The sequence below is a fragment of the Phycodurus eques genome, chromosome 11, assembly GCF_024500275.1.
Source record: "Phycodurus eques isolate BA_2022a chromosome 11, UOR_Pequ_1.1, whole genome shotgun sequence".
In the NCBI taxonomy this organism is placed as follows: Eukaryota; Metazoa; Chordata; class Actinopteri; order Syngnathiformes; family Syngnathidae; genus Phycodurus; species Phycodurus eques.
Window position 1 is genome coordinate 28,533,040 of NC_084535.1, and position 12,015 is coordinate 28,545,054.

The 12,015-nt window shown below is 50.6% G+C and overlaps 1 protein-coding gene across 2 annotated transcripts; it reads right to left on the reverse strand.

Annotated features, from left to right (window-relative positions):
• Nucleotides 1-667: 667 nt before the first annotated feature.
• On the reverse strand, nucleotides 668-9,393 carry LOC133410215 (zinc finger protein ZIC 4-like). Of its 2 annotated transcripts, XR_009769511.1 has the most exons (3): nucleotides 7,886-8,457; nucleotides 7,548-7,693; nucleotides 2,627-2,716 (listed from the first exon to the last, which is right to left on the reverse strand). XR_009769511.1 is itself a non-coding variant. In XM_061691085.1 (2 exons), exons 1-2 carry the CDS (start codon nucleotides 9,051-9,053, stop codon nucleotides 2,109-2,111), a joined length of 1,116 nt encoding a protein of 371 aa, XP_061547069.1. In that variant the 5' UTR covers nucleotides 9,054-9,393; the 3' UTR covers nucleotides 668-2,108. The 2 variants fall into 2 exon arrangements, 1 of the variants encoding a protein (XP_061547069.1); XM_061691085.1 differs by lacking the exons at nucleotides 7,548-7,693; nucleotides 7,886-8,457 and adding an exon at nucleotides 8,546-9,393 and having other exon boundaries at nucleotides 668-2,716.
• Between the last annotated feature and the right edge of the window lie 2,622 nt (nucleotides 9,394-12,015).

The window sequence follows — 12,015 nt, forward strand, 5'->3', positions numbered from 1 at the left end:
TACAATATATCGCCTTCAAAAAAAGTCCCTGCCAACATTTGCATGGGCGGCAATATTTTGAAATCCTGAATAAGGCAATTTTCTGATCAAAAGGATAAAAAGATGTTTTCTGACTACCCGAACCACATGACCAAAACGATTGCAAATAATTGAGTCAAGGCCTCAGGTTTCTCTTGGCTTTCAGTTGTTTTTGTAAACATGTACATTATACACATTAATTGCACTTGGATATCATAGATAGCAGTACGGTACTGCGTGATGGTTCATACAGATGTATGTCCTGGTCTTCCCCCCCTTCCCCCCCCCCCCACTTGTGTTGGTGACTCACACGACATTTTCGAAAGTCAGAAAAAGACCAAAAGTTCATGGATAGTGAACGATAATGAACTTTAAGGTGCAGAACCAAACATTTATGTTCCGCATTACAAGAGAAATTAAGGGCTTTTCCAAATGTTGTGACGTGAGTGCAAAATATGGGTCCAAACAGACACGGCACTGTACATTCATGGAAATGTTTAAAAACTGTCCGAATTTTTGGTCTGCTTCAGAATTAGTTGAGACTGCTGTTTTGTTTTTTGAATGAAGCTTCATCTTTTTTCTCTGCACACTGTTTCTCAATGTTGAAGATGTTAAAAAAAAAATAATAATAATCATAATAATCATCGAATTTGTTTATAATAGGGCACATCCACATTTTAAGCGTGGGTCAAATTTCAATGAAGAAAATAATACATTTTAAAAATGCACCAGAATTCTTTCGAATTTCTCTATTTTTGCTTGTTGGGCACTCATGATTCAGGCCAGAAGTATTTGGATTTACAGAGGTTTTTGTGATTTTGCAAAGCTTTCGGACGGGAGTGAAGTGGAGACTTTTGTAACAATACGACGGGCTCGCTACAGTCGGCGTTGCCGTGACTTTCGACTCGTTCCGTCGGGGGTCACCGCAGCGGGTCACTCGCCCGGTTGACTTGGTATAGTATTTGTGCCGATGCCCTTCCTTACGCAACTCGCCTATATGTACTTGGCAGCGGTTGGCTATTGGGACAGTGCCTGGGAATAAAAACCACACCGTCTGCGCAAAAGCCAGCAGCGTCGTTGTCCAAATCCGTTACCAAGAGCTGTTATGATATTCAGGTAAATAGAGAGGATTCCCACGCCGAGGTGCAAAGCACCGCTCCGGGAATGAGAAGCCGATACGAAGCACCTAAAAAGTCTTCCGTGTTCCAGAATCCAAATCACTGGCAAACAAAAAGTGAGAAGATAACTTTCGAAAGGTAACGACAAGAAACATTCCTTCATTTCCAAGTCCGTGGTTTGATCAGAATCCAAGAGGGCATGCTTTTCAGTTACAAAAGACAAATATGAAGTCCACAAGACCCACAAACAGCAAACAAAGGCAGTTGCCTGAAGTGAAAGGATCTCCTGGAAGTAAATTCCCAGATGATGTCCACAGGCACCAGATTTCAGGCACACATTGACGACGAAGGAGTTTCACTTTACAAATGCTATACCGTATAGGATGTTCCGACTCCAATTGTACCCATCAAAATTGGAACACAGCATCGATTAATTGAGAATTCCGAGCCATGTTGCTGTGTCAAACATCTTCAATTCAATCTGAAAGTCTTCACTTCAATGACATCTTGATTGCTTTCATTCAAATCAATTCCGGTGGCGTATAAAGAGGGAAAGGCAAAACGATTCCACTTTTCAAATACTTTTGGACCAAACTGTACAGCCGAGGCATTTATAATCACCCAAAATACATTCTGAGACACGATAAAACACAATAATGCAGAAAAAAAGGGCTTGACATCGTCAAACCCAAATAATTATTCCAAATCAAACATCAGGGAAATTCAAAGCATCGCTATCATACAAATTGAATGTGCATAGCAGTGTAGTTGATAACAACAGTCTTGTTCGTTTTTCCGGGAGAAAAGCCTAGCTTGTGGTATCTTGAGGAATTAACATCGGTGACACTTTGAACCAAAGATAACGTACCACAGCTTCCTTCAAAAACAAATGGAACAATTCCACAGATCCTCTGTTCGGGGTTTGACAATATTGGTCCATTTTTAAGCTCCTCCACTCTGGGTCCCACTGTATTACGTGACATAATCCTCCTCGTCACTTGGTTCCGATTTGATGTCCTCTGGGTGAGAGAGAGGAAGGTTTGGTGTTGTAGTTCTGGTACAGACATACCACTCCTTAATGTTAGGCAACTCGGGTATGGCTGGGATGAATGACAGCTGGCTCCTCCCTGGGGTTCTGTGAGTCTGCTGCTGCTGCTGGGCCAGCTGACTCTTCAGTCCCGAGAGAGAGAGGTCCAAAGGCATTGCCGAGGGAGATGAACTAGGCTGGAGGCTGTTGTTTAATTTGTTGGCTGTATTATCATCAATGTCAAAACCTGTGTTTTTATTGCTGAACGATGGCGACAAGTGGTGAATTTTAAGATCGAGTGGTTCAAGGAGAGGACGCGGTTCTTGGGGTTGTTGGATGGAGTTGTTCATGCCGTAGGGTTCAGAGGTAGGTGATGATTTGACGTGGACTTTCATGTGCTTGCGCAAAGAGCTTGGATGTGTATAGGACTTGGTACAGCCCAGGGCCTTACAGTCATAGGGTTTTGAGGAACTGTGGACTTGTGAATGCTTCTTACGGTCACTGCTGTTGGCAAAGCGTCGCTCGCAAAACTCACACTGGAATGGTTTCTCACCTGCAACACAAACAGAACTCACGATCATACTGTTTCTCAATGAGCCCAAAGTAAAACAGATAACATTGATTTCCAAGTTCTGAATATGGCTGTGTGTGTGTCAACGGAACTAAGACCAACACTTAGACCTATTTGTATGCTGCAGCCTGATGCTATTCGAATTTAGAAATCATTTTATTCATTTTCATGACAAGGTAAAAATGTTTCTTTTCGCAACACAGAATAAGGACAAAAATACAATGATATGGTGCGTGGCTATGGATGGGTACCGAGCCCCGGGGCTCAAGTTTTGAAGACCGGAGTCTTGATAATGCCCAAATTTGGTCTGTGTCAGACCGCCGCCATACAATCTTGCCGTACCTCGGGGCAAACGGTGGCGACGCGACGCGACTCGACATTCATCCCGATAGCACCGTATCCCGTCTTTTACGATCACTGGGCTTCATTTGTCGAATCAAACGCTGTCGAAGAGGAGGAACAAAAAAAAAAAAAAAAAAAAAAAAAAAAAACAGCTCGCCGGATACACCTGTTAGTTACCATGGCGACGATAGCAACAATGGCTCGCGCCAATGTATTGTCTTGTGTTGGGGGGGGGGGAATAACAAAAAGGGGAACTGCATGGTGTCGTCACCGGTGCTCGGGCGTGGGCTGTCCATTCAAGAAGACCTTGAGGTATCTTTACATACCTTGAATACGATACGGATTGGAAGCAGGCAACATAATGTTACGTAGCCCAGCAAGCTCGCGCTAGCACGAACGTTTTTGTCTGTCGAATCGTGCTCTAAAGCTTCGGCAAACATCGGTTCGTGCACATGAATAAATGTCGACGACGGCAAGCACGGGAGGAGAAGCACCGGTCGCAATACGCAATCCTATTGGTCGACGCTGAGGTGCGTTGTTGGAGAGATGTCGTTGATTTGTTCACTGACGATTCCGTCGCATCATGCTGCCAATATCTTGTCTTGTTACTCGTGCACTCGCTGTAGTCGTCTCGCCGCGCTGCACTATTCGCTTATCAGTTGCCGACCGATACTGGCCGCTCATGTGCCCGAGTAGCACCTGCAAGATTTGCACAATCGACATTGGCCCAGATTCTCCCACTTCTCGCGCCAACTTAAACTGCATCCATTTCTTGAAGTCTCGGCGCCCCTTTGCACGATGGTCATTGCACCGGACTATTGCGAGATGAGTCATTTCAAACTGCCAATTGCTAGGACTCTGCATCTTTTTGCACAATTGTCAAACAACTCAATAAAGTACCGGCAGTACCACATTACTGGCAACCTTTTATTGCTCAGTGACCTTTTTTTTTTTAAATGTCTATGTCTCAAAAGTATTATTGTTTTGTCAATTGACTGTCTGTCGTCGTACTCGAGCGGCTCCAACTACGCCCGCGATAGCTCATCGGGCCAATATCGGGGCTAAAATCCCGTCGTCTGATCGAGGCACACAAGCTCCACTCTTAACAGTTCTGTTCACGGTCTTGGAGAGACGACTTCAATTTATTTAGGCTATAGTTAACGTTATTTTGTATCAGTTACTTCTACTTCTCCGAGGTTTCTAACTTGCAATAAAATGAAGATATTCACCTTCGAAGCAATCGTCTCGCCCCGCTCCAGTGCCGTCCGCGGGAGGCACGGTTGCCTCCTTCCCCGTGCCCGAGTCGTGCTGTCCGATCATATTCAAATGTGATTCGTCGTACTGTGTGATATCAAATCTAGTCGATGATTTACTTGCAATCCAACCGTTTCAAAGTTAGTTTTTTCTTGCGGTGGCATTTTCAAAGGTTGACGGAGACGACGCACGTTGCTCCAAACGTAATCAATCATTTCAACCGTAAATTACAATGCTTTTACGCGAGCAATACGGAAGTACATCGCCAACGTTTAACAAAAGTGCAGGAGATTCAAGTGGACAAAAGGTACGACCTTCGACTGCCTGAACACTCGTCCTGCTGGAAGACGAGCCAGCGATAGTTTGTCTTTCGCTCGCAACAGCTCGATACGGGTTTTTCTCTCGCGCGAAATAATTGTTTATGTTGAATAGTGATTTGTTCAAGACATTTCTTTTTCTGTAAATCGTTGCTTTTATTTATTTGCTGTATTGCATTCAAGCTGTTGCAGTTGCAAGACAACAAGTTCATTGATTTAAAAATAAGAATAAAGCAGCGTTCATTCTGATTTGCGGTTTGTTTTTCAGGGGGAAAAAAAAAACGTACCAATAAGAATACCCTCGAAATATCGGATCGATAAGCAGCAGTATCGTTAAGAGTAGTTGTAGCGTTCTAATCTTCATGGTACTCATCCCGATATGTCATCCATCACAGTCTGGTTTAGTGCCGCCACAAAAAAGGACAACCTCCGACTGCAACGGACAATCAAGACTGCCCAAAAGAAATCGTCGGATTGTTGTCGCGTCACTTGTACCTCAGTCGCGCACTCGCTGTAGTGGTCTCGTCACTCTGCGCGACTTGCATACCCGTTGTTGACCAGTACTGGTCAGAGGTCTCTGCGCCATTTTTGCACGATTCTCACTGTCCCAGGTTATCGGTCCACTTGTCATTCCAAACTGCTCTAAATCTCTCGAGGACTCTGCATCATTTGCACCCCCTCAACCAAAACAATTATTGTATCAGCGTGACCACATTACCCGTAACCTTTCATTGCTCAGTGACTCTCCATAGTGTGTTTTTATGTCTCAAAAGTATTTTTTGTCAAAATGGCCGTTTGCTGTCGCACTCGAGCGGCTCCAACGACCGGAGACAAATTCCTTGTGTGTTTCTGACATACTTGGCAAATCAACAGGATTCTGATTTTGTCCTGATATCGTGATCCTTGGCCTCACGAACTCCTCCCACGTCCGAGTTTTTGCCTCAGCGACCACCGAAGCTGCATTCCGCTTGGCCAGCCGGTAACCCATCAGCTCCCTCAGGAGTCCCACAGGCCAAAAAAGCCCGATAGGACTCCTCCTTCAGCTTGACGGCATCCCTCACCGCTGGCGTCCACCAATAGGTTCGGTTCACGTTCGATCCGTGGCGAGCACAGGCGTCCAATAACAGAACACCGCTCGGGTTCCGATCGGGGGGGCCGCTCCTCCCCGTCACGCCCTTCCAGGTCACACTGTCATTGCCCACGTGAGTATTCAGGTCCCCCGGCAGAACGATGGAGTCCCCGGCGAGGGCGCTCTCCAGCACCCCCTCCAAGGACTCCGAAAAGGGTGGGTACTCTGAACTGCCGTTTGGCGCGTAGGCACAAACAAAAGTCAGGACCCGTGCCCCCCACCCGAAGGCGGAGGGAGGCTACCCTCTCGTCCACCGGGGGTGAATCCCAACGTACCGGCGCCGAGCCGGGGGGCCAATAAGTATGCCCGCATCTGCTCTCCGCCTCTCACCGTGGGCGACTCCAGAGTGGAAGAGAGTCCAACCCCTCTGAAAAGGACTGGTTCCAGAGCCCAGGCCATGTGTGGAGGCGAGCCCGACTATATCTCGTCGGAACTTCTCAACCTCACACACCAACTGAGGCTCCTTCCTTGCCAGAGAGGTGACATCCCAAGTCCCTAGAGCCAGCTTCTGTAGCCGTGGATCGGCTCTCCGAGGTCCCCGCTCAGCTCACACTGCATCTGTCTCGCCTGTGTGCAGTTTGCATGTTCTTTCTGTCACTGGGTGGATTTTCTCAGAGTACTCCGGTTTCCTCCCACCCCCCCCCCCCCCAAAAACTTGCATGGTAGGTTAACTGAAGACTCCAAATTGCAAATTGAGTGCAAGTGGTTGGTTGTTTTTAATATGTGCCCTGCGATTGGCTGGCGACCCAGTTCAGGGTCGTGCCCCGCCTCTCGCCCGGAGTCTGCTGGGGTAGGCTCCAGCACGGACACGACCCTCGTGAGGATACGCTGTACAGAAGATGAATGAATGAATGACTGAACATTGACAAGCGTGAAACTTGAAGAAATTCTGTTGTCTTTGTGAGAACATTCGAGAACCTCCACGAAGAGGCTAACACCTCAAGGAATTCTGCACGGACGCTCACACACAAATTTCGGCCCTCTTCAGTAGGTGGAGTCGTGACATTGATTTGATTGACATTTTGCTGTTATTCCACACTCAACAATAAACACGTGATTACGGTTTATGGTAAGTTAACGGTTTACTTTCTGCGTGACCAGATTCTGGGGAAATACGACGACAGCGGTGTTCTTCGTCCCTTGGACATGTGGCACGGATCCACAGAATTCATGCCGGAAGTGACGGATCTCTCTTTTGGTTTTTAAATGCCTTTGAAACTATCAGCACAAACCCAAACCTTACATCCCACAAATTCCTATTTTAGGCAGGACGGCAAAACGGTTGTAGCATTCTCCACGCTTGGAATAAAGACATCTGCAAACACTTGTTCATATATATATATATATATATATATATATATTTTTTTTTATAAAAGTCCCTCATACCCATTCCATCAAAGAAAATCTCGAATGAAATGACATGCCGTCCATACATTTCCACGCTGGGGTGTCAAACTTATTTTTGTGATGGTTTCCTCAGAGTGAAACCATACCAAGAAGAAATTGGATCAGCGTATGACATTTACCGGTGCACGGCAAATTGTTGCATAACAACTTTGGAAATCAGAGGTCGAGGGGGAAAAAAAAAAAAAAGGGTCTGTAAAAAGGAGCACGTTTATTTTTCAATAGCTCAACAATACATCGATCACAATTTGGGAAGTTCGGCAAGAGTCGCGGAAGTTGACACAAAATTGTGATTTCCAGTTCCGAGGAGCGCGCGCGTGCATTTGCCCGTACAAATGGCGTTGGCATGACGCGGCGCATGGCCTACCGCCAGGCGCGCGACGGCGGGAGCTTCTTCACCTCCTCGGCGGCGCCACGGGTTGAGGCGCACCCCCGTCCTCCGCCGCCTCGTGTCGGGCACAGGTTTGCGGTCGGGGGTCCCAAATAGCCGTGCGCGCCTCCCTCTCGCCAACTCTGAACAACAAAGGACAGGATTAATTCACCTGACATTCCCTCGACGACAACGTGGCGTATTGCTATTTCGGGCTTCGATCAAATCGAGTTGTTGCTAAATAAGCGGTGGCTCATCGATCAAATGTTTCACGACGATGCCTCGAGTTAATTTGCCGAGAAAAGACAACATGTCTTTTTGCTCTTTTGACTTACCGGTGGAAGAGACGCATGCTGGAAAACGGGAAAGTTGCGATTCGGTGACCAGGGGAAGGCCAGCTGGCGACGTGCGCGTGCACGCCGAGGAGGGGCGTGGCTTCGGCCAGAGACACGGAGGGGGAGGGGGAGGGGCCTCCGTCCAATCTTTTCCAGCAGTTTGAGGATGACATACTTCACCTCTCAATCATCTCCAAAATGTACACTTTTGAACACTTTGACCCCGCCGGAAGAGAATTTCATGCGAACACAACCCAAACGGGAAGTTCCTGTGGCGCTGCTTTTTGCCATGAGCAGCAACAGCTTGACGCTCTGCGCAAAGATCGGAAAGCGAAGGTTTCACTGCCAAGCACTTTCGCGACTTGTTCCCGTCTCGAAACACAAAGCCGCAGCTTCTACCCACCCCCCAAAAAAATTTTTTTTTTTTAAAAAATGACGTCTTTCTTTTTTGTTTGTTTTGGTTTTCGAAGGGCAAAGGACGTATGCTCATCGCGGGTGAACCGTGCCATTCGGAAGACGGCGCAAGATGCTCCACGTTCGGATCGCCCCCCCCCCCCCCCCCCCTCCCTCCCTCCTTTTTTTCGGTTTTTTTTTTGGGTGGGGGGGGGGGGGGGATTCCGCGCGGCGACAACGGAATGGAAAGAGAACCGTTCGTCCTACCGGTATGCGTGCGAGTGTGGATCTTGAGGTTCTCGGATCGTGCAAACATCTTGCCGCAGTTGGGAAACGCACACAGAAAGGGCTTCTCCCCGGTGTGCACGCGGATGTGGTTGATAAGTTTATATTTGGCTTTGAACGCCTTCCCGTCGCGCACACATTCGTCCCACATGCAGACGTGAGCGAGCGCGTCGAGCCCCGTCGCGACGTGCTCGGCGTTGACGTGGTCGACGAGGTCGCGCATGGAGCCGAACGTTCGCTCGCAGACGTACGCGGCCGCCCGCCCGAACCTCTGCCTGGAGGAAATCCGGCCCGTCCACTTGCAAACCAGCTCGGGTTTGGCGGCGGGGCATCGGTTCGCGCTCACGGAGCACCCCTTGCCCTCGCTGGCGCAGGTGGAAGCGGCTCTCCTTTGGGGCGTCGGGACGATGCTCGAAGCTCCCGAGTTGTTGTTCCGCAGCGGGGCGACGAGGCCATTGTGCCTGCTAGCCGCCGCGGCGAGCCGCTTCATCTTCGCGTCGAATCTGCCGTTTCAAAGGGTTCCGACCGGCCGGGAGGTGCTCCTCATCCCGACGTGCCGTCTCCGCGCCCAAAGCACTTTGGCCGATGCCGAAATCCGAGCTCGTCCTGGCGAGCTCCAGCTTACATCCTCGTTCGCGGGAGCCGAGTGCGAGGAGGGCGACCCGCTGAAAGGAAGCGCCGTCGGCGGGCCGCGGTCCAACACTATCGCGCCGCGTCCTTCTCGTTTCGAGCTCGACTCCCAAATCGTCCGCTTCCCTTCGGTCGCGACGACATGCAAGCACACGTGGGAAAAGGAGGTCGGAGTCGGGACGCTGCAGGCTGGAGGGAGTACGACATCATCAGTGGACATACGTTTGCATTTTGCAGAGAGAGCAACTGTCAAACGTGACGTCAATGCTGGAAATCAAGCATTCGCGTCTGTGCACAATACTGTTATACACATGTAGATATAGAAATGGATATATTTCCATATTTATTCAAAATAAAAATTGATTGATTCCCCCCCCCAGCTTATCCTCACTCCGGTCGCGGGCTGCTTGGAGCCTATCCCGGCTATCATCGGGCGGGAGGCGGGGTACACCCCGAACCGGTCGCCAGCCGATCGCAGGGCACATACGAACAAACAACCGTTCGCACTCACGTTCACACCTACGGGCAATTTAAAGGTGTCGATGACCCTACCATGCATGTTTTGGGGATGTGGGAGGAAACCGGAGTGCCCGGAGAAAACCCACGCAGGCGGGTCCGTGTGTGTGTGTGTATATATATATATAGGGGAAAATGACATTGCAATACATATATATATATATATATATATATATATTAGGGTGTGAAATAATACAGGATCAGTGTTGGGAGAGTTCATTTTCTTTGCACCTCTTTGTCACCTCTCTGGCAGGGAAGGAGCCCGAGCTGGTGTGTGAGGTCGAGAGGTTCCGACGAGATACAGTCGGGCACGGCTCGGGCTCTGGTACCGGTCCTCTCGAGAGGGGTCGGACTCTCTTCCACGCTGGAGTTGCCCACGGTGAGAGGCGCCGAGCAGGTGTGGGTATACTTCTTGCTCCCCGGCTCGACGCCTGTACGTTGGGGTTCACCCCGGTGGTAGCCTCCCTCCGCCTTCGGGTGGGGGGGACGGGTCCTGACTGTTGTTTGTGGCTATGCACCAAACAGCAGTTCAGAGTACCCACCCTTTTTGGAGTCCTGGGAGGGGGCGCTGGACAGCGCTCCCGCTGGGGGACTCCGTCGTTCTGCTGGGGGACTTCAATGCTCACGAGGGCAATGACAGAGAGACCTGGAAGGGCGTGATAGGGAATAACGGCCGCCCCCGATCAGAACCCGAGCGGCGCTCTGTGATTGGACTTCTGTGCTCGTCACGGATTGTCCGTAACGAACACCATGTTCTAAGCATAAGGCTGTCCACACGTGCACTTGGCACCGGGACACCCTAGGTCGCCGTTCGATGATGGACTTTGTGGTCGTGTCATCGGACTTTGGGCCGCATCTCTTGGAAACTCGGGTGAAGAGAGGGGCGGAGCTGTCAACGGATCACCACCTGGTGGTGAGTTGGCTCCGATGGTGGGGGAAGATGCCTGGTCCGACAGTGGCAGGCCCGAACGTATTGCGAGGGTCAGCTGGGAACGTCTGTCGGAATCCCCTGTCAGAAGGAGTTTCAACTCCCACCTCCGACAGAATTTTGCTCACGTTCCGGGGTAGGCGGGGGGCATCGAGTCCGAGCGGACCGTGTTCCGCGCCTCCATTGCTGAGGCGGCCGACCGGAGCTGTGGCCGTAAGGCGGTCGGTGCCTGTCGTGGCGGCTATCCCCGAACCCGTTGGTGGACACCAACGGTGAGGGATGCCGTCAAGCTGAAGAAGGAGTCCTATCGGGCCTTTTTGGCCTGTGGGACTCCTGAGGCAGCTGATGGGTACCGGCTGGCCAAGCGGAATGCAGCTTTGGTGATCGCTGAGGCAAAAATCCGGGCGTAGAAGTTCGGTGAGGCCATGGAGAACGACTTCCGGGGGGCTTCGAGGAAACTCTGGTCCACCATCCGGCATCTCAGGAGGGGGAAGCGGCGCACCATCAACACTGTGTATAGTGGGGATGGGGCGCTGCTGACCTCGACCCGGGACGTTGTGAATCGGTGGGGAGAATACTTCGAAGACCTCCTCAATTCCACCGACACACCTTCCCATGAGGGAGCAGAGTTTGGGTTCTCTGAGGCGGGCTCTCCTATCTCTGGGGTTGAAGTGGTTAAAAAGCTCCTCGCTGACAAGGCCCCGGGGGTGGATGAGATTCGCCCGGAGTTCCTAAAGGCTCTGGATGTTGTGGGGCTGTCCTGGTTGACACGCCTCTGGAATATCTCGGGGACAGTGCCTCTGGATTGGCAGACTGGGTTGGTGGTCCCCCTTTTTAAGAAGGGGGACCGGAGGGTGTGTTCCAACTACAGGGGGGATCACACTCCTCAGCCTCCCTGGTAAGGTCTATTCAGGGGTGCTGGAGAGGAGGGTCCGTCGGGAAGTCGAATCTCAGATTCAGGAGGAGCAGTGTGGTTTTCGTCCGGGCCGTGGAACAGTGGACCAGCTCTTCACCCTCGGCAGGGTCCTCGAGGGTGCGTGGGAGTTCGCCCAACCAGTCTACATGTGTTTTGTGGACTTTGAAAAGGCGTTCGACCGTGTCCCTCGTGGAGTCCTGTGGGGGGTACTTCGGGATGGGGTACCGAACCACCTGATACGGGCTGTTGGGTCCCCGTACGACCGGAGTCAGAGTTTGGTCCGCATTGCCGGCAGTAAGTCGGACTCGTTTCCGGCGAGGGTCGGACTCCGCCAAGGCTGCCCTTTGTCACCGATTCTATTCTTAACTTTTATGGACAGAATTTCTGGGCGCAGCCGAGGCGTAGAGGGGGTCCGGTTTGGTGGCCTCAGACTTGCACATCTGCTTTTTGCAGACGAAGTGG